Raw genomic sequence first — 21814 nt, forward strand, 5'->3', positions numbered from 1 at the left:
TTCATGGTCTAGGCTCTTTCCACTCAGCCATGAAGCTTCCCACACCACAGTGCCTAACTGAGGTTTATGTGGGAGGATCACATGAGATAATTTTTGTAAAAGTGCTCTGTAAGCTGTAAAGCACTATACAGATGAAGCGGATTATTATTAGTCTTTTATGAAATCAAGCCATAAAGATGCAAAGTGACCCAGAAAAAGAAAACAGGGTAGGCAAATTGAAACACAACATCTACACCTAGACATGCCCCCATGTCCACAGTAGATAAGTAGGTAGGTAGGTGTGCAATAACTACTGAATGAGTAAAGAAAAACTCAAAAAATAGGTTTGTACCTCCACCACTGTAAGCACTGCTATCAAGAAGGAAGAAATACACATAAGGTCAAGGATAGATTAAACCAGCCACACAAATCAAAATGTCTCCAAGAGCCTAAGTTTTGAAATCACTGGCTACAATGGGGGCACTAAAATGTAAAATGTGCAGTAAAATGGCTATGCCCTTACCTTTCAACATGTCAAGTTCAGTTTTGTAGATATAGCAGAACTTGTATAAGATTGCTAAAGTTTTTCTCTGCAACTGATAGGTGGTAGATCTGCATGCTGCCCTACGAACCTCTAGCAGAAATAACAACTTCTATAGAATATTGGGTTTCTAAGGTCTCTGTTTTGGATATGAAAGGCCGATTTTTTTTAGTGATAGTCTGACTTTAAGCCAAACCAGATTCCTTTCCTTAATACGACTTCCCCAACCCATCTAGGAAGGAAGAATGGAAAGAAGGCAGTTATTTACTTTATATAAAAATTCTCTATAGTTTCTAAAAATAGGTAGAATATGATTGAAATCTAAATGTGCCAATTACATTACATACAACTTCCTGACGTAGACAGCTATTTGTAGAATGAGGCAAACCCACAGTGGGAAATACCAAATTTTTAAAATTCAAGGGAAAAAGAATGTTTTCTTCTGGGTGGGCCTTAACTGCCTTTTTTCCCCATTGCAAATGTATTTTTATGCTGGGTAATATTTCCCAAACAGAAGGTTGAGGTTTTTTTTTTTTCCTATTGTTGGAATGAAACAAACAAGTTTGGTTTCAGACCCACAGAAATGCCCAACTGTTAGGGGAAAAAAAATTTTTTTTTCCCAGTGGCTGCTTGCCTGTCTTACCCCCAGCCAGCCTTGTCTATTGGTTCCTTTCTCTAGGAAGGCTCCTGGAGCTGTCTGGTGGAACTGAGTGCAAGACTATTTTGTGCAGTAAGAATTACTTTCTTCAAAGTATTAGAGACCACCCAGAACACGCCCGATCTTCAGCCAGTGTCTGTCGGTGTCCTCAGTGTTTGATGATTAAAGCACACTGGGTGACTGACGCGGGCTTCTGGGTCTTTATTTGGTTGGAGATTGAGAGGGAAGTTTTGTGTTTTGTTTTTTCTTTAAGAAGAGAAGATATCCTCTTCTTGGATCAAAAATGTCTACGGAATTCCTATCTCCCATTCGCGTGGGAAGGCGTAGGGCAGGGGAGGTCAGGGCAGAGGACTGAGCCCAGCTAGACCGCCCGGGGTTTGCAGAGCCTCGAAGCCATATTCCGCCCCGTGAAACGCGGTTCCTCGGCTCTGGGCACCGCAGCCGCTCCGGGTGGGAACTGTCTGACGGCCACGCCGGGGAATTCCGGGGCCAGGCCCTCCTGGGGCACGGGCCGTGACTTTGTAAGTCCGCTGCGGTTCTCTCCTCACAGCCCCGTCTCCCTCACATACTAAGTGTTCAAGAAATGCCAACCTAGGAAGAAGGGGAAGAACAGAAAAAGAAGAAAAGAGAACCCCCGAATCTGCCCCCCCGGGCCCCCGAATGCACAGGTTTATTATAACCCACTACCTCCTCACACTGGCTGAGGTAAACGTGGGCCCAGCTGCTGGAGACAAGATGCAGAGCCCGCCGACGACGAAAGGAGGCCGCGCAGGGCTGGAGCTGAGGGCCGGCCACCTGACGGCCGCCGCGCGAGCCGTGCAGCCCGGCGCTCCCATTGACAAGGAGGCCCCCGCCGCTGGGGCGGGGCGGGCCGGGGAGGAGCGAGGCAGCGCGCCCTGGCGCGCGCGCCCAGCCCTAGACCCCGCCCTCGCCCGCCCAGCACGCGCCCAACGCCGCGGAAACGCGCGTCGGGAGGGTGAAGGGGCTGGGGGAGGGAAGAGCCTCACGCTCGCGCACGCGCTCCCGCCAGCTGCCGCGGACCCGGGCGCGCGCGCGCCGCCCCCGCCCTCCCCAGTCTGGCCCCGGGGGCCTTGCTGACGTCAGCGGGCCGCTCGTGGAGCTGGTGCGCAGAGAGGCTGGCGCACTCGCTCACGGCGCTCGTTCTCCCCCCCCCCCACTCCCGCCCGTCGGGTTCACAGCGCGCGCACGCGCGCGCGCGTCCTTTCGCTCTCCCGTTCTCTCACTCTCCCCCCGCCCCCCGCCTCTCCCTCTCTTTCTCTCTCGCTCCTCTCCCTCGAGCTCCCCGCTGGTCGCGGCTCCCTCGCGCTCTCCCTCCTCTCTCTCTCTCTCCAGTAGGCTCCGCCGAGCGATGCGAGCTCTGGGAGACCACAACGCCGCCTCCCGCTAGAGACCTGCCCCCCCAGCCCGGCCCCCCGGCCCGGCCCCCTGCCCAGCCCTGCCTAGCGCGCGGGGGTCGGCGAAGGCGCCGCGGACGCACCGACGGCGGAGGACCCGCGATGCACACGCACTAGCAGCACCCCCTAACTCACTCCCTCCACACCCCGCGCCGCCGCCGCCGCCGCCTCCGCCTCCGCCGCCTCCGCCTCCGCCTCCTCCGCCTCCGGCAGCCGCGGCAGAAGGACCCACCCTGCCCCCCACCCCACCCTGCCCTCCGCCGGCTCCGGCTGCGGATCTAGCCTTCGACTCCTATTTTATTTATTTTGGGTCGTGCACCAGCCTCAGTGCCTGCAGCCCCGCGCCTCCCTGGGCCCGCGGGCGCCTCCTCCCTCGCCTCCGGAGCCCCTGACCCCGGCCACTCTCGCCTCGACATCCCCAGACCCCCCCCCCCCGCCAGCTGCCGCCAGTCTCCCCTGCTGGAATCTTGTGAACGGCTGTCTTTTTTGGGGGGTTCTGGTCTTTCGACGTTTTTGTTCCCAGCCAAGGAGAGGATATCGTGATTTTTTTTCCCCCTTTGAGCCCAGGCTCTGCTCTCTGGGGGGGGTGGGGGGCGCGCCAAGCCGGGGAGCCGTGCCAGCCGAGTAGTGCGGGCTGTGGCAAGGAAGGGGCCACCATGGGATGTACTCTGAGCGCTGAGGAGAGAGCCGCCCTCGAGCGGAGCAAGGCGATTGAGAAAAACCTCAAAGAAGATGGCATCAGCGCCGCCAAAGACGTGAAATTACTCCTGCTGGGTAAGGACCGCGAAGGCCGCCCGACCCCGGCCACCACGCACCCCTGCTGCCAGCTCCCCCCACCCCTCTTGTGCCCCCATGAGATCTGGTTCCCGAGTTGGCACCACCATGTGCCCAGGATCGCCCACCCCCTCCCTAGCATGCCTTAGCCTTCCAACCCCCCCTTTCCCTAAGCTGACACTCACTGGTTTCCCCCTGTCTGTGTCCCAACAGGGGCTGGAGAATCAGGAAAAAGCACCATTGTGAAGCAGATGAAGTAAGTGTCTGTGGCACTGAGATTTGTACTTTTATCGAGAATAATTTTTTAGAATCGTTTTTTATTACCTCGCTCACTCCACATTACTCTCCAGGCCTGATTTTTAATTCGTGTACACGCACGCACACACACACACACACACACACACAGCACGCACACCTGGCTTTAACTCCCCTCCCCCACTCCTTACGTTTGTTCTGGGTCCTCCACCCCAACTCCTGGGGTGGGTGTTTTTGCGGAGGCCTGTAGTTGTATGAATGACAGTGTCCGCCATATTGATCAGAACATCACACTATTGGCATGATTATGATCGTTACTCTTGCTGGTGGAGTATTTCGTGTTTTGCTGTCTCCCATCTCTGTCTCATTCGGTCTCTTCTCCCTCTTTGCCTTCCTCACTACCTGCATAATCCCACTTCTCTCTGCTCTTCTCCTGGGGCAGTGGTTTTGAACTTGGCTAAAACATGGAGGGGACCCAACCCTAGACTGGGGTAGCAGATCAAGAGTTTGCTGTTCATGAATTTAGTGCTGAATTGGAGTCTGTGGTCTTTACCCCTTCCCCCAAAAGAGGGCGAGGGTTAGGGGAGGGGGCGTGTGCTAGGGGAAGGAGTGAATTTCCAAGCGGATGTGACAGGCACAGCTGTATCCAAAGCAGAGATGGAAGAGAGATGCTGACTGTGGGTTTGAATGCCCGCCCCTGGATGCCCCGAGCCCCTCTCCTCCCCCATCCACCAGCATTTGCTCTCCCCCTACAGTTTTCCTTCCCTCTGTGGCCTTTATCATTGTATTTATTTTACACTCTGCTTAAGCCGTTCCATGAAATCTACCAACAATGCGGATTTCAGGCCCTTACCGCCGCCCCCTTCTGCCTGAGATATCAGTTTCCCCTCCTAATTAACTGGGGGTGGATTTGAGTGATGGTTGAAAATTAAAACAAAATGGGATATTCCTTCCCTTCCACGCTTTCCCAATAAGGAGCCTCGCCCTCCTTCCCACTCGCAGGCTCGCGTCTTGCCCCATCCACACGGAAGCTCCCGATGAACCCACAGGCGGCACAAGCAGCTTTGCTTGGGGGAGGGGGTGGCCGGCAGGTAAGGGGTGTGCGCCCTCGGGGCCTGCTGGCCCTGCCGCTTCCGTTGGCCTGTCAGTTTAGGACATGGAGTTCGTTAAGAGCGTTTAGAGAGGATTCCAAGTCGCTTTGCTGTGACACCTTCGTGCACACACAGCTCTAATTAGAGGTTGCTGTGCAGTAAACAAAAATGATTATTTTTCAACTTGACGGAATAGCCGAAGTAATTGCATCCCGTAGGAAAACAATGGAAAATAAAAACCCTTTTCGTGGGAAGGTGGGTGGGAGCAGCGTGCTTGCGGTTTGGGAACCAAGAAGCAAAAAATCTTGCATGTGTAACAGGCATGACAAGCGGGTTCCAGGCGGCGCCATGATGGTAGGGAGTAACGGCTCGGAGACAATTTCCCCCCATCTGCTTGACATATTCTTATTTTTGTTTGCAACCCCCCGGGGGGCTTTCTTCGCAGTGGCCCCCCTCGGCTTTCTGCACCCTTCTGAGCAACGGGAAATTTGGCCTGGGGCTTCTCTGAAGCTTGTGCAACCCAAATGGATGGGGAGGTGGGGCCTGGGGAATTGCTCTTTGCAATGAGGTGCATGTTGCATCTGCCTGGAGCCCTTGTGGATCGGGAAATGCAACCCGCGCCACCCCTTTCTCCCTAGGGAGGACGTTTCAAAACTTCACAAGTCTGTAATCTGCCCTGGCAGGCTGGGAGTTCTGTGAAAGCCCCAGGCACCCGAGCTGAGTGAGGTTCAGGCGTTTCGAGTGGTGGACAGCGCCCAGCCGAGGCCTGGAAAGTCGATGGGGCTCAGCTCGGCGATGCTCGGCTCCACTCGGCGTGGCCTGGGCGCGGGGCTCGGAGGGATTCGGCAGTGTTCGGCGTCCAGGCAGAGAGGACCGAGCCGCCTCGGAGGGGGCCCGAAGGCATTCGGAAACGCAAGGGGAGGGGAGAGCAGTGGGGGAAGGTAGGAGGGGTATGATAGCCTGCAAATTAACTTTGCATCCACCTGCTTTTCTTGAACATGCCCCATAAATTAGGTTGATTTAATAAGAAGTTTAAAAATATATGCTGTGTCCCCAAAAGGGTACTTGATTTTTTTTTTAAATTCAAAGAGAATTGAACTCTCAGAGGAGACAGGTGTGCCACTTTAGAATGAAAATTCCTAATTAAGTACTGGAGCAAGAAATCCTAAATGAAGGCTGAATGTATACTTTCTGGAGAAAGTCCTGTGTGTCTTACATTTGGCTGGGTGTGTTTGATGTTTGGGGCAATTAAATCAGAAATCAGAGCATTTCCTCTCTTTTCCTTCACTTCTCTTTGTTCTCACCCCCACTGGGCCCTTTTTGGAGGAAAATGCCAGGCAAAACTGAGATCTTGTAGTTAAAACCTTTTTTTTTCTTTGTAAAAGCACAATACACAACCCTCTTTAGGAAACAGTACAGATTGCTCAAAAGATGTCAGAACTGTGTATAACCAGTGTAAATTTTGCCATAAGGGACCCTGGGGTCCCTTCCTCCTGCATTCATGAATGGCAGCCTTTCCTGAGAGCCATTCAACTTGGCTTGAAATAAGTCAGATCAGGGCCTTGTGCCAAACTGAATGTAGGACTTGTTTTATTAACCACAAAATGTGGGATTGGTGTCACTGTATCTAGTGACAAATTCTTTCCTCATTCACAGAGGTGATTTTTGAGATCATCACTTAATTGAGAGTCACTTTTAGTCAAAAAGATTGTGTTTTCTGGGTGGGGCCAGGCCCAGAAGTCTAGGTGGTATTTACAGGAAGCAGTTTCCCACTTTACTGTGTGATGCAATTGGTGAACAATCTATCACACTATCAGTTACTTAGGATACTGTGTTATTTTACCTGGGCAAATGACATTAGATCATTAAGAGTGTCTAGATGATACACTATAAAACCCAATCATTTCCTGATGGGGATAGAGTCTAGTAGCTTAGCCCAATGGGTTAAAATGAATATTCATATTTGGCTATTGTTGGACCCCTTTTATTCAATATTTCCAGAAAGGTAAAAAGCCATTCCATTTAGCCATTATTCTCATCCACTGTATATGTTTATTAGGAGAAAACAGGTTTCCTTGTATGTCCACAGTAACTCTAGTTAAATGATAAAGGACTACTTGGCAGATGCTTCTTGGAACAAAGTGTTAATACCTTCATCAGTATAGGAACATTTCAGAGAGACTGGCCTTTGAAATTTTTCTTCAATACATGTCCTGAAAGGAAACTTGCATCTACTTAAGAGATGCCACAGATTAGATTGCCATTTTTAGAAGTCCGGTTCTCAACACTTTTTAAATTAAAAGTTTCATTTCAATGTAGCTTTTTGGCGTTTTTATCCTTTGTGTATATGGTTATAAGTTAGCGTTTGGGAGCTCCGTGTCAGACAATCTAAAACATTTCAGTACGAGAAATAAACAGTGATAATTGCAGTGCACAGATATAATTTTACACATACTATGAGTAATCAGTGACTTTTCTGTATGGCATTTTAAATAACTCTGCTTGTTTTAAAGAGTTGCGATCTTACCTATGATACAATCTCATATTGCATACACTCAATGAGACTCAGTTATTCATATTAATAAAAGTTTTTAAAGGAAATGTGAATTTTATTGATTTACCAAATCCTTACAAACAAATCTTCTAGAATTATGCTTTGTGAAATGTAGAATCAATAGAATATCATTCTAAGTAACTTCACAGTTCTCAACAAATAGTGACAACTTCTTGGGCCACGTACCTGATGAAAATTTACGTAAGCCATATAGTTGCTCTGAGCATCAATTTGCCCACATTCAGGATGCTGAAGCTAGAGCTTTACACAGAGTTGTTACAAAGAGAAGAGTTGCAAGCTGGCAGCAGGGCATGGCTTACTAAGCTAGTAGGCTTCACTGAAATGGGCACAGTAAAATGGAGCATTTCTCAAGTGCATTCATTCCCAGGATATTGCCCAATGCTATCTTAAGGTAAATTTAAGGATTTACCTGATGAAGATATCTTTCTCTTGCAATGGAAGATGATTACACAGCTCTTCAAGGGAAGGTTACCTGCTACCAAAAACAAAAACAAAAAACTTGTGGCTTCCTTCTTTCCACTGACCTTATATAATTAGAGTATCCATGGTTTGGTTTGAGCCTGGGTTCAGGGCAAGCCTATGTTCTATCAGCATACTACCAATACCTCCTAAGTGGCTGGCGTTCATGGAGTTGAATAGTGACTTGAAGCTATTAATTTGAGCAAGCTCAGCTATCAAGGTGTTCCACACGCATGCCCAACAGTCTCGTAGACTGTGATAGCATTCCATCGATAACTATTTCAAAACTTGTGGTCCTGGTATTTCTGCAACAATTTGGTTGGCTACTTTGCCTTTTCCCCCCTTCTCCTGTCTCCATGTTTATTCAAATAGATGCATCTTGTTCTCTGGAGACAGTGTAAGTACGAATGGAATGTCAGATCAAGTGGCAGATGAGTTTTCCTTTGCTGATGGATGGTGCTTTCCTCTCTCCTTGACATTCAGTGAACTGTAAATACCAGCAGAGTAACAGTCTACCTCACCTCCTTCATGAATTGGCTGTGGAATTCTTAAGCCAAAGTTTAAGAATCAGATACCCACTGAATTCTGTAATAGTACCTGTGTTTGTGGAAAAAGTTGTTACTTCTTAAGATTGGCATGGCTAGATAGGAATTCAGAGTTTCTCTTTTGTAAGTTGGAAGCTGGATGAGTTTTTGTTTTTGTTTTTGTTTTTGTTTTTTGGTCCAGTCGTGGGGCCTGAACTCTGGGCCTGGGCGCTGTCCCTCAGCTCTTCAGCTCAAGGCTAGCACTCTACCACTTGAGCCACAGAGCCACTTCCGGCTTTTTTCTTTTTGCTTATGTGGTGCTGAGGAGTCGAACTCAGGGCCTCAGGCATGCAAGGTAAGCGCTCTACCACTGAGCCACCTTCCCAGCCCCGCTGGATGAGTTTTTAATACCCAACCTCACATGTCCTTTTGTCCATGGAACTGTGGATTTTATTGTGACTTAAGATGGTACATCTGTTAAAGATAGGACATAATTATTCATGATTTTCAGATGTGCACCATCTCCTATCTTTTAATGCTAGAGATTTTATGTAGTTATAATAAAGTCCTATTTTTCTGCACTGTGCATCTGGATAAAGGAACTGGATCTCCTGTCTCCCAAGGTGTGTTCATTCTAGTTTCTTAAAAAGGTACACAGAGTTATTATCATAAGGTCCCATCCTTGTCTGAAAGAAAATAAACTAATAAAGAGGTGAGTCCAAGCTGAAAAAACATTTTGAGAAGTATTGCCCCCAAAATGAACACTAGCAAAGAACTTGTAGTTTTGAAAAAAAAAAATCTCTGGGGTGTGTGTGTGTGTGTGTGTGTGTGTGTGTGTGTGTGTGTGTGTGTGTGTGTGTGTGTGTGTGTGTGTGTGTGTGTGTGTGTGTGTATGTGTGTGTGTGTGTGTGTGTAACATGTATATGCCACATGGATTTAAGAGCAGCAGGTACTGGGAGAAGGGTATTTCACATCCCATTTATTGACTGCATTGCTATAAAAATCCTAAAGGTGTTAAGATGAACTCCATTCCAGGAATTGTTCAGATTTCTGTTCCTATTTTATCCTACCCCCATTCACACCTGTCAGTGGTAGAAGGGAAACTGTTTACAAATTAGCAATTAGCAGCTAGGAAGAAGAGGAAAAATCAGTGGCCTGCTGACTGGTCCAGAGGAGTAGGTGCAACTTCCTATTGAGGGAAGCAGTTTAAAATGCATCTCTGAAATAGAGAGGTGGTTAAGAATTATTTTTTTTTACAACCAGCCTGCCTGGCTTCAAATCTCGAATATAATGCTAACTAGTTGTGTAATCTTAAATAAGTTATTTAACTTTTGGTGCCTCAGTTTTCTTTCCTGTGAAATAGGGCTGACAGAAAAGCTAAATACCTTATTTGGGTTATTGTGAACATGAAATCAAGTAATATGCTTAATGACATCAGGAACATAGAAATTGTTTTATAAACATTAGCTCTGGTTTTAATTCCTTGATCGATTAGTGGGTGTTCCAGTTCCATCTAGTTCCATCAAGTTCCCTTGATTAGTATGTGAGACTTAGCTGTCCTGAGAGCCAGAAGAGGGGCACTGTAGTTCATGCTCATGACTTCTTCCCCTTGCCTGCTCTGCAGCATCAGTTATATAACAAACTATGTTGTCATAGCTGATGTGACATTTTTTAAGGGTACAGTTATTTCAGCCCAGTAGGTTAGGGTAAAAATACAAAGAGCAGGAAAGAGCACTGAACCAGGAGTCCAGATCAGCTCTTCTATCTCTGCCCCTTGGAGGGCACAGTTTCCTGAAAGAGTTGGACTAGAGGTACCCAGGCTCCTTTCATGTTCTAAATGGTCTATGAAACAAGCATGTCCTTCATTTTCAGGGTCTTGAGATTCTAAATATAAAAATACCAATTATTATTCTGTGTGGTATAAGGTATAGACAGTTGCAAGTAGCAACCTCTACACAATGTTTTCTCAGCCATAAAAGTAATCGTTTTGAGCTGCATTTTGAGAAGACCACCTCTAAGTTGTTCATGCAGCTATTTTTCCCAGACCAAAAAGAAGGATCTGAAAGTGTCTTCTTAGTAAGAAACAGGATGTCACTGAGTAGAGAGAGCCAGTGAGGTATGTGAGAGAGAAGTGGTTTGTCTGTGGTTTCTGGGCTGCTCAGAAGTGGAGCAAGCCCTGCCTTCCAGGGAGGACTTCATGCAAAGGATCCTGCCTGGGTTCAGGCCTAAGTCCAGGGGTCAAGAGGTTTGCAGACTGTTCCACGGAGTGTCAGGAGATTGTGTTGTCAATTTGAGTCACCCTCTCATTTGACTTTGGGCAAATCATTTGTCCCCTTTGGGCTTCAGTTTATTGTTCTCTGAACTGAACTATGGGTTTTCACAGTGGAACTTCTCCAGCATCTTTTGAGTTTCTAGTTCTAAGATAACACTAAATGCAAAGAGAAAGCTTGAAGCCTGAAATGCATTGGGGAATAGTGGGAGTTTTTGCCACCCACAGCTTTTATCTGCCGAGCCATCTTTAGTTCTAATTTTCTTTACAGTGAAGAGGAAAAACATTGTACTTTTCATAGCACTAAAAAATTATGATAAAATAAAATCCTTCAAGGCTAATAATGCCTTGAATTTGTCCCCTTCCCCTCTTGATTTGTCAACTATCTAAGAAGCACATAGAATAGAGAAAAGATAAAAGGAGGATAATGGATTAGAATAAGACTCCATGGCCAAGGATTTACCCTAAATTCTCAGTTATGTCTTGGATGACAAGGGTTTTTTTTTTGTAGGAAAAAGTTACTTAGAGGAATGACATTCCCCTGCTTTAAAACTGATGCTGGGTTGCCTTCTTCCCCTGCTCCCAGAACCACTAATGCATATCATGCCTAATTAATTTGGCATGTATGCATCTGTGTCCTTTGCTAGACAAGATGCTTGTCCCTAGTAGGCCTCCCTAAAGCAAGGATGGTAACCTTTTTGCACATAATATAGCACCAAGCTTCAAAGTACCTGCCACAAAGGAAGTGCTTAAATAATATTAGTTGAAGCATAGATTAAAAAAATATACACAAGGAATACACCTTGCTGTCTATATAACCCAGGATAATTCTGAGAGCTTTTGATGACCATAAGCTGTGTTCATCATTTTCAGTCCATTATCTTAATTTGGTTTTTCACATCCACCTATGAGGAAATAGAGTCCTCAGTTTCATCTTGAAGATAAGGAAGTGAGAATCAGAGAAGTGGCTTTCTCAAAGCCACACATGGGCTGATTCAGACAATGATTTTTCTAATTACAAAACTTACACTGTTACATTATAACCTCATAATGGTTACTACTAAACAACATCACTGGTGTAGACACTAGGAAACTGATATCTGAAACTCAGTACCCATCAGCAAATGGCATGGCACCTTTGACTGAGGTTGGTGGTAGAGTAGTCAAGGGTCTGATGGGTGCTAAGTGCCTTCTGTGAGCAGGGAATAGTCATCATTGTATATCACATTGGTTTGGGTACCTGCATTCCCTAGCAACCATCCAGAGAGCTCCTGAAATCATTTCCTATTCCTGCCTCAGAACTGTGGGTCAGTTTGATGTAGCACCACAGAGATGATGCCTCTGAAGGCTCTGGCTTCACTGGAGGAAGGTGGCTTAGAGAAGACTGGGAAAAGACAGCATAGTGGAAGATCAATTCATCCATCCATAAATATTTATGAGTGCCTGCTTTGTGCCAAGCATACACATGATATTCATGGGTGAAGAGAGGAAGATTTCAGTCCCAGCCGGTGAAGAACCCATAGTCTAAAGAAAACTCCATATAAGAGACTCTTGTACTTCAGAATAAGAAAAGCCACAATGTTTATGTGTACAGTATGCTGTGGGAGGACATAGGGTACTTCCCAGACAGGAAGTTCAAGGGAAAGACATGTGGACTAAGATTTCAGAACAAGTAGTAGCCAGGTAGAAGAAAAGGAATGGCAATAGAGGACCGACATGTACAAAGCAGATATCCCTCACCACACAGAACTTTCTGGGAGTATAAGGAGCTTTGGTTTGACTAGAGCAATATGTAAGAGGAATGTTAGGAAATGGGGAATGAAAAAATGAGACAGAAACCAGATCATTCTTTATTATGCTAATTATTTTGGTTTTTATTTTTGCCACCAAAAAGTTATGAAAATAAGTAGCATAATCGGTAGATTAGAGGAAGGTATGTCTGGAGATTGGGAGACAACATGGAAAGTTACTTCTGTGATAAAGATGGGAGAAGATTAAGGATTAAATTAAAGTAGTAGGATGTAAATGAGAAGGTAAAAGACTCAAGAAATTTCAGCACTGGAATAATTGAACTTACTTGATGATGTTAGAAAAGCCTTGAAGAAGAGATCAATTTTGGAGAATAGTGGTGAGAATGAATCCAGAATAGTTTGGGGCCACTGATAGATAGTTGTACCATTCCTTGAGATAGAAGAATGTAGAAGGATAGAAGGAAGATAGAAGAAAGATAGAAGGAAGATGAGGGGAAAATGATTAATTCATTTGGTCATACTGATGGTTCTTGTGGATCATCCTGGTGTAGATCCTAGTAGGCAGTTGACTATGTGTATTAGAAGGTAGGACTTCAAGAGAGAAAATCTATTTGGAATTCTGTGGTGCTTGTAAAAGGGTTCTATAGAAGTTTATAATTGCTTACTGACAAGGGGAAACGAAGCAAAAGATGATTCCAACTCTCTCTCTCTCTCTCTCCCTCCCTCCCCCTCTCCTATCCTCTCTCTCTGTGTCTGTCTCTCTCTCTCTGTCTGCTCTCTCTCTCTGTCTCACACACACACACACACACACACACACACACACACACACACACACACACACACACACACACACACACACACACACACACAGACAGAGCTCCAGGAAATATAGGATAAGAGCCTGCAATAGAAACTGAAAAGTGATCTGAGAGATGAAAAAGAAAACCCAAGGAAGAGCAGCACTATGAAAATCAAGGAAGGAGAGAGTAGCTCAAGAAGTTGTTGAACAATGAGAAGTACAAGTTGTCATGTCCAAAATGAGCTTTACAACGTCGGTGCGGTGGGGGGGGGGGAAGGGAAGGGGGGGAAGGAGAAGGATTGGGATTGGGGGGAGGGGGGAGGCTGGGAAGGGTTGTGAAGGGTAAACCAAAGGAGGAGGCTGCAATGCTTGGTAAGAAATGTACGCATTATCCTATCCATGTAATTGTAACCCCTCTGTACAGTATGTTCACAAATAAAATAAAATTAAATTAAAAAAAAAAAGAAGTTGTTGAAGCCAGGCGCTGGTGGTTTATGCCTGTAATCCTAGCTACTCAGGAGGCTGAGATCTGAGGATCACCGTTCAAAGCCAGCCCAGGCACAAAAGTCCGTGAAACTTCTCTCCAGTAAACCACCAGAAAACTGGAAGTGGTGCTGTAGCTCAACTGGTAGAGCACTAGCCTTGAGCTGAAGAGCTGAGGGACAGCGCTCAGGCCCAGAGTTCAAACCCCATGACCGACAAAAAAAAAAAAAAAAAGAAGTTTTGAGTTAGGCATTGCTGTAGTTAGATAAAATGGCACGTGTTTCTTGTGTCTGGCAAGTTGTTGATAGCCTTTGCAAAAGCAGTTTTAGTGAAGTGGTATGGGGAAAACAAAATTACAACAAGAGTTAAGTGTATGGGGTTAAGAAAGTTGATGGGGGCCATAGGTGGTTGGGCCACCTACCCTAACCCCTTTTGAAAAGAAGTATGGGCTATAGAAGGAAAGAGAACAAGAGTGAAATGGAGGAGTACAGGGCTTAGAGAGGGCTTCATTTTTTCTTACTGTCTTGGCTAACAGAGAGGGACTTGCAACCATTGAGAAGTATAAAGGATGAGCCTTGATGGAGAGAGAAGGTGAATGTATAGGAAAGATCAAATGGCAGGAGGAGCCCAGACAGGATGGGTAGCTTGACATGAATATGTGTTTCCTTCTCGGAAGCTGAAGCTGATAGGGAAATGAGGATGGAGAATTATGTAGAAATCCAGGTAAAAGTCCTTTTTTCACATTTTCTTTTCTCTCTAAAGTACCTGTGCTCATTTACTGTAACTTGAAAGTCTGGTAACCTTTATTCTACTCAAACCACTGATTGATTCATTTAGCCAATATTTGCCTAGTGTCTATTGTGCATTAGGCCCCATTATAGGTGCTTGGAGATTCAGTGGTGAACATATCAGATCCCATCTATCTCAGGCAGTGACTTCAAACAAACAATTGGTCTTAGGAGTTAGAGACTAAAAGGTTTTTCTGAAGTCACACCTTTGGAGGAAGCCTTATATTGATCTCAGAGGGATTGAATTCCTGCTCTGAAAGAACTAGATCCATTGGAAAAGACAAATGAAGCATAAGGGGCCAGAGGAGGCAACAAACAACTGGATTTAATTTGAACAAAGGCTTATGGTTAAACTGTGAGGGAGCTAGTTGTTAAGGCAAGAATTCAGTAGATCCCCATTGTTTTACTTACTACAGGTTGTTCAGGTGGCATTGGCTGTCAGGTTCCCTGCTGTAGACAGAAAGAATTAGGCATGTGACTCAGGCCTTACAACAGTGATTGGCCCAGAGGTGGACATGTGACTTCAGCTAAGCCAATTATAGCCCCTTTCTGGAGTTTTGTTGTCACTGAGAAGTTCTTCATTTTGGAATCAGCAAGGTCTGTCCTGGGCTAGAATGCTGAAAACTTGGAATTATCTGTGATGATGTTTCCATATCTCTGTTGTCCTCTGCAAGAAAGAAGCTTGCTTATGTGAGTTAGATAAGAATTTGAGAGAATGGGGACTAGGAAACGGAATGGGGAGGAAAAAAAGAAATCTCAAAAGATATTGGGTAGTATTGGAATCTCTGAAACTGGCTGTATGGACCTGACAGTTACCATAATTAATGTCTTTTATACAAACCAATTTTAGGGTTTTTGCTTGTTTTATTACAATGCTGCAGGGTCTCTTACATGCATGACCAGTGAATCTAAAGGTGAATTTTAGCTCCTGCAGCATTAGTTTTTGAACATTCCTGTTGAGCAGATTGCTTAGGAGGTAGCTCTGGCACATAGAAGAGAGGTCTGGGCTAGAAGAAGAATGGGACTCAGCTGCCCTACCAGGCCTTAAGAATGGGCATCATCCCCTGAGATGAATATATAGACAGACAGGAGAAGGAATCCACTGGAGAACCCACCTACAGTTGGCTCTCAGAAAGCTCTAACTGGCAAAGAGAACAGGAGGCCAGAGGAATTGGAATAGAAGCCAGAAGCCTGCCACATGTGATGCCTCACGTTGGGAATAAGCATTGGGAAGTTTTGGTAAGAAGCTACATTTTGGTTCCTGACAGGGCCAAGTAGACTAAAGGCTGAGAAGTCAATTGTAATTGGTAATTGAAGATATAGTTGGTCTTTGAAAAGGCAGTTTCTATGAAGAGGAAGGGATAGACTCCAAAGAAAACCTTAGTAGTAAACTTCTTGCGACTCCTCCTCTAGACCAGGAGTCAAGAAATTCAGGTGTTCATCAACTACTGTGCACGCTTGGCTCTTGGTGGCTCTAGGCATATTGCTTTACTTCTCTAGTACTCAAAATCATCACATATGACACTAGGAGATGGGGGTGGTGGATAGTCTGTAAGCTTCTGCTCCAGTCTTGAGGTCATAATGTAAGCCCTGCTATCCAGTAAAACAGATATTTTCATGGCAAAGGAATTCCCCTTCCTTCTTCCTCAGCCACCCCCAACTGACATAATAAATTATAACAATTAAGCTTTCAGAACACTAGTGCTAATTGAGGAAGAAAACTGGGACATCAGCTCAGGGAATCATGGACACCAGTGCACGTTGAATCCATTTGCACTTTCCACAGAGGGTGCAGAGTCCCACAAGGTACAGATACATCTCATAGCACAAAGGATTGACAAAAGTCCGTGCTGCTTTTCCAGAGATGATTCCAGAGCATGAAGACAAATGAACTCCTGGGGGTCCCAATTCTATATTCACATGGATAGAAGAAGAAAGGCTTGTGGCCCAAGCTGCTTATATGTGGGAATTCCTGCCATGGCAGGCAAGAGAAAAAAAGCTAAAGAGTTTTTATCTTAGGAGACAAACAAGCTTGCAGTCACCAATGGGCAAGAGCAGGTGTGGTGTCTCTTTGGTCCTCTACTATATTACTGGCAGTTCTTGGTGGTAGAATAGCAAAGAATTGTAGCCATTCCTCCTGTCTTCCTCCATGATATGTAAAGCTGTAAGCTGTTTCTTCTTGGACTCCTTCCTTAGCACTTCAGTCTTTTTCACTCCCTATTCTTTTAACTTCTTTGGCACATTTTATGAATACCAGTGGAAGACTAGCTATGTTTTAGCATTTTCTAAGCTTCCAAGGAATGATGCCCTCAATAAGATAGACAAGCTCCCTGATCTCAAGTTTTAGGCAAGGGACATTATGAGCAAGTAAGTGAAGAAAAATTATTTCAGCTAGTGGTGGGTATCCTGAAAGGGGAAATTGGGTTAAATAATGGAGAGTGGTTGTGGAGAGAAGGGATAAGAAAGCAGATGCAAAGGCCCTAAGGTAGAAATCAACAAAAACAAAGCTAGTGAGGCTGTGTCATAGGGAAGGAAAAGTGACTGCCATTGAAGCTAAAGAGGCAGATGGGCTAGCGTGCAGTGGCTATGGAGTGGCATTCATTCTAAATGTCATGAAAGGTTGAAGAACAACAACTTGACCTCACTTTTATATTTAAAAGATCCCTGTGCATTCTGGAAAAGGCAAAACCATAGGGAAAGAAATTACACCAGTGATTTCTAAGGGCTGGGGTAGGACTAGGGAGGAAGGATTGACTACAAAGAGGAACACAGTAACTTTTATAAGTGATAGAAATATGTTGTGTCTTAACTGTGATAGTGGTTACACAGTTATTATGTATGCTTATCCTAACTGGTGCCCTGCTTAAAATGTACTTTTTAATTAAAAGTATTCCCATGGACCAGGCATAGTGGCTCACTCCTATAATCCTAGCTACTCAGAAAGCTAAGATCTAAGAATCACAGTTCAAAACCAATCTGAGCAGAAGTCTGTGAGATTCTTATCTGTTATTAATCACCAAAAAATCAGAAGTAGAGCTGTGGCTCACATGGTAGAGTGCTAGCCTTGAGCAAAAACAGTTCAGGGACAGTGCCCACGCCCAGAGTTCAAGCCCCAGAACCAACACACACACACACACACACACACACACACACACACACACACACACACACACACACACACACACACACACACGCCCAGAGTTCAAGCCCCAGAATCAACACACACACACACACACACACACACACACACACACACACACACACACACACACACACACACACACGCTGGGATCCAGGTGTGGTGATGCACACACCAGAACTTGACAGGATGAGGCAGGAATATTCAGAGTTCAAGACCAGAGTGGGTTATGTAGTGAGATCCTATGTCTCTCCTCCCTACTGTACATATACACTAAAAACTGCAGTTAGCCTTAGTAAATCCCTGTGTGTTCTGTGTGGAGAATGGGTGACAGTGGCCAATTCTAGAAGCAGATCATCACATGGTGGAGGCAAGATGTCCACTTGATGCTGTTAATTTTTTTGAGCATTAAAAGATACATTTTAATTTATTTTTTTCAAATTTTTATTGTGATTAAGTGGTTACTTGATGCTGTTATTACAGTTTAGTCAGTTACATGCTGTTCCTGGTGACTTCCTTAAACCAGTTTATTGATGTGTGTTCCTAGTTTTCCTGTTTACACAGCTTTACAACTGGTTTGAAAGCTCAGTGTGGATAGAAACCATCTGCGTTATTTGTGTGGGCCCATGGGAGATGCTTATTATGTATTTTCCTTACCTTTGAGTGATACTTGCAGGTTATCTCCTTTGAGCCTTAACATAGTCTTGTTCAGTTGCATAGACCAAGAAAAGGAAGAACTATAGTATCAAAGAAGTATGAGTTTTGGAGCTCTTGAGTTTTCCACTTGTTTGTCTACCAGTATGATTTGGGCAAAAATCAGTTTCTGTGAACTGCAGTTTCCTAATCATTAACAAGAGACAAAAAATTAAAGTAACACATTGCAGATACACTTTTAGGATTAGATGAGGTAATATAGTTAAAAGCATTTGGCGCATAGAGGAAATTTATCAAATGGTAACTATTTGTATTAATTTTTACTATTAGGGAAAGAATGACTTATTGGAGGTGATGTGGCCTGTACGTGGACTTCAGGTGTATTTCGTCTGTCATCATTCCATCCAGTATGTTTTTACTTGGTACAAATTGATTAGTCTGGAGACAACTACTTTTTACCAACTCAGATGCTTCAATACAGTTATTGATTACTTGGTAAATATTTATTGAACACTCACCATGTGTTCAACACTGTAGACACAGGATATAATAATGAGTCACAATGGACTCCATCTCTGTCCCTAATATCAGAGGTACTCTCACAGTTATATACTTTAGATATATTTATATACAAACAAATATATGTACACCAAATATATATACTTATATATACCAAATATGTATATTTACATATACCAAAATATGTACAAAATATGTACTAATCCTACAAGTTTGACAGACATTTAAGAAACCAAACGCTCAGAGCTGGGAGTATAGCTTAGTGATAGAGGGCTTCTCTAACATACATGAAGACTTGGATTCAGTGCCTAGCAGCGCAAACAAAAACAAGCATTCAAAGTCACCAGGACAAGCTTTTAAAAAAAAAGTAGGACATTACTACATCTACGAATCTCTCTAAATATCTCTTCCACCGCAGTTCCTTTCTCATTCTTCATGACCTTAACATTCACGATGTTTCCTAACCTTTCCACAGAGTTCATCACTCATGTATACAGCCTCTAATCATAGTCCAGTTTTGCCTGATTTTGATATAATTGGAATCACATCATTAGATTAAGTTGTTTCTTTCCTTCAATGTTGTATGTTTATAATAATACTTAGCGAAGTTGTTGTATCTAGCTGTGGTTCATTTTCTTTCCTTGTTTTTTTTTGTGCTGGTACTGAGACTTGAATTCAGGGCCTTGACCTCTTGCTCAGCTTTCATACCTATGATTGGTATTCTACCACTTGAGCCATGCTTCTTCAGCTTTTTTGCTGGTTAATTGGAAATGGAATCTCACATACTTTTCTGCCTGGACTGATGTGAACCTCTATCCTCCAGACCTCTTAGCTGCCTGAGTAGCTAAGAATACAGGTGTGAAACACAGACACACAGCTGGTTTGCTCATTTTCATTGTTGTATAATACTCTATAATGTTCATTTTATGTATATTTTATATTCATTTTTCGTAAGTATTTATGAACATTTTTAATTTTTGGAGCATCCACAGTATTTGTGCATTCAGATCATTGATATATAGTATTTATTGTTATATAGCAACATAACTTGATCACACTTACCTATTTTACTATTATTAATGTAACTTTGAGTCATTTTGTTTTAATCTATTAAGGATGTTACTATGGGCTGGGAAGGTGGCTCAGTGGTAGAGCGCTTGCCTGGCATGCCTTAGGCCCTGGGTTCGATTCCTCAGCACCACATAAGCAAAAAGAAAAAAGCCGGAAGTGGTGCTGTGGCTCAAGTGGTAGAGCGCTAGCCTTGAGCTGAAGAGCTGAGGGACAGCGCCCAGACCCAGAGTTCAGGCCCCACGACCGGACCCAAAAAAAAAAAAAAAAAAAAGGATGTTACTATGAATATTTATGCATGTATGTTTGTATATGTTTGTATATGTTATTTGGGGGCATATGAGAGATTATTTGAAGTGGAATTGCTAGGAATCTCCAAGTATTAGATAATAAAGGGTTTTTTTTTTTCCTAAAATGGCAATCCTATCTCATATTAGCAGAGCGGTCCTGTTTTTCAGATTCTTGCCAATATTTCTATTGTCAGCGTTTTTTTCTTCCACTTTCCAAACTGATAGAAGGGTAGTACGCTTTTTTTTTTCATTGTGCTTCTACTTTATATATTCCAGATTACCAAGCAGGTTGCACAGATTTTTTTTTAAATAAGTTTTATTGTGAAAATACTGTATAGAGGGGTGGTTACAGTTACATGAGCAAGGTAATGAGTACATTTCTTATCCAGCATTGTTGTCTCCTCTGCACAGATTTTTCATATGTTATTGAATAGTGGGTTTCCTCTTTTGTGAAAGACCTTGTTCTTTTGCTGTTTTTAAGTTGTCATAATTTTCTCATTTGTAAGAGTTCTTTATGTGTCCTCCTCTCTGTTTCCTTCCTTGCTTCCTTCCTTGCTTCTTTCCTTCCTTCCTTGCTTCCTTTCTTCTTTCCTTCCTTCTTCCCTTCTTCCCTCCCTCCCTCCCTTCCTCCCTTCCTTTTTCCTTTCTTCCTTTCTTCTTTCTTTCCTTTCTTTCTTTTGTTTCTTTCTTTCCTTTTGTTCTTTCCTTTCTTTCTCTCTTGTCAGGCCTGGGCACTGTCCTTCAGCTCTTCAGCTCAAGGCAAACACTCTACCCCTTGAGCCACAGCGCCACTTCCTGTTTATTTCTTTTTTCATTACAAATATTGTCTCAGATTCTCTAACTTATCTTTTATTTTACTAATGGTATATTGTGATAAAGAGATGTTCTTATTTTTTTTTAATATAACCAAGTTTTTTGGTCTTTCTCTTTGTAACTAGTGTTTTTTGTGCCCTGTTTTTAGAATACTTTATCTTCAGATGGCAAAAGCTATTTTCTTTTTCCAATCTCATCAAAAACCTTTGAAGCTTTTTTCTGTAATTTATTGTGATCTGTAAGATAGGGGCCAGTTTCATTTTCTCCCCAATAGATTCTCATTTGTCCTAGCACCACTGTTGAAAAGGCCATTCTGTCAGTCACTGTTTTGTGGGGGGCCACCAGTGCCTTAACAGAAGTGTTCATGTGTGCAGGGATCTGTTTCTTGCCTTTTTTTGTGGATTGTTCTTTTTTTTATTATATTTGAGTGGTTATAAAAGGGGTTTCAAGTTAACATGCCAGTTTATGAGTATGATGAATCTTGACCATGTCACTCCTATATAATTTTCCCTCACATCTATCTTAACCTTCACCCATCGCCTCAAGTTAGTTGGTTGTGGACTCTTTTTATGTCGCTGCCACACTGTCTTGAATATTTTAACTTTATTGAATATGAATGTCTTCATACTTCACTTAGCAAATCTCTTTTACCTTGTTCCTCTTCATGAGTACCATCACTGTTTTTGGCTCTTTGTGCTTGTATATAAATGTTAAAATTGATCTTTGTCACACAGACACACTAGGACACACACACCACACCCCTGTACTCCTATTATGATTTTGATTACATTCATTGGTTTGGTAGACTTTACATCTTTAAATCTTAAGTCTTCCTAATCCTTAACTTGTTATATGTCACCAATATTTAGAATATCATAATTTCTCTTAAGAAATAGCTTTAATTTTTACATAGTGGCCTGACATATCTTTGGTTACTTTATAACTAAATAGTTGATATTACCGTGGTCTT

The 21814-nt window shown here is 43.7% G+C and overlaps 1 protein-coding gene across 2 annotated transcripts in view; it reads left to right on the forward strand.

Annotated features, from left to right (window-relative positions):
- Nucleotides 1-2457: 2457 nt before the first annotated feature.
- Gnao1 (G protein subunit alpha o1) overlaps nucleotides 2458-21814 on the forward strand; it is a 159603-nt gene continuing 140246 nt past the window's right edge. The window contains exons 1-2 of one of the 2 annotated variants that reach the window (XM_069992331.1): nucleotides 2458-3367; nucleotides 3581-3623. In XM_069992331.1, the coding sequence (XP_069848432.1) occupies nucleotides 3250-3367; nucleotides 3581-3623 (161 nt within the window). In that variant the 5' untranslated portion in view covers nucleotides 2458-3249. The remainder of the gene's footprint in view (nucleotides 3368-3580; nucleotides 3624-21814) is intronic. The other variant, XM_069992330.1, reaches the window with a different exon arrangement.

The sequence above is a fragment of the Dipodomys merriami genome, unplaced genomic scaffold, assembly GCF_024711535.1.
Source record: "Dipodomys merriami isolate MVZ:Mamm:240054 unplaced genomic scaffold, mDipMer1.0.p SCAF_41, whole genome shotgun sequence".
NCBI lineage: Eukaryota > Metazoa > Chordata > Mammalia > Rodentia > Heteromyidae > Dipodomys > Dipodomys merriami.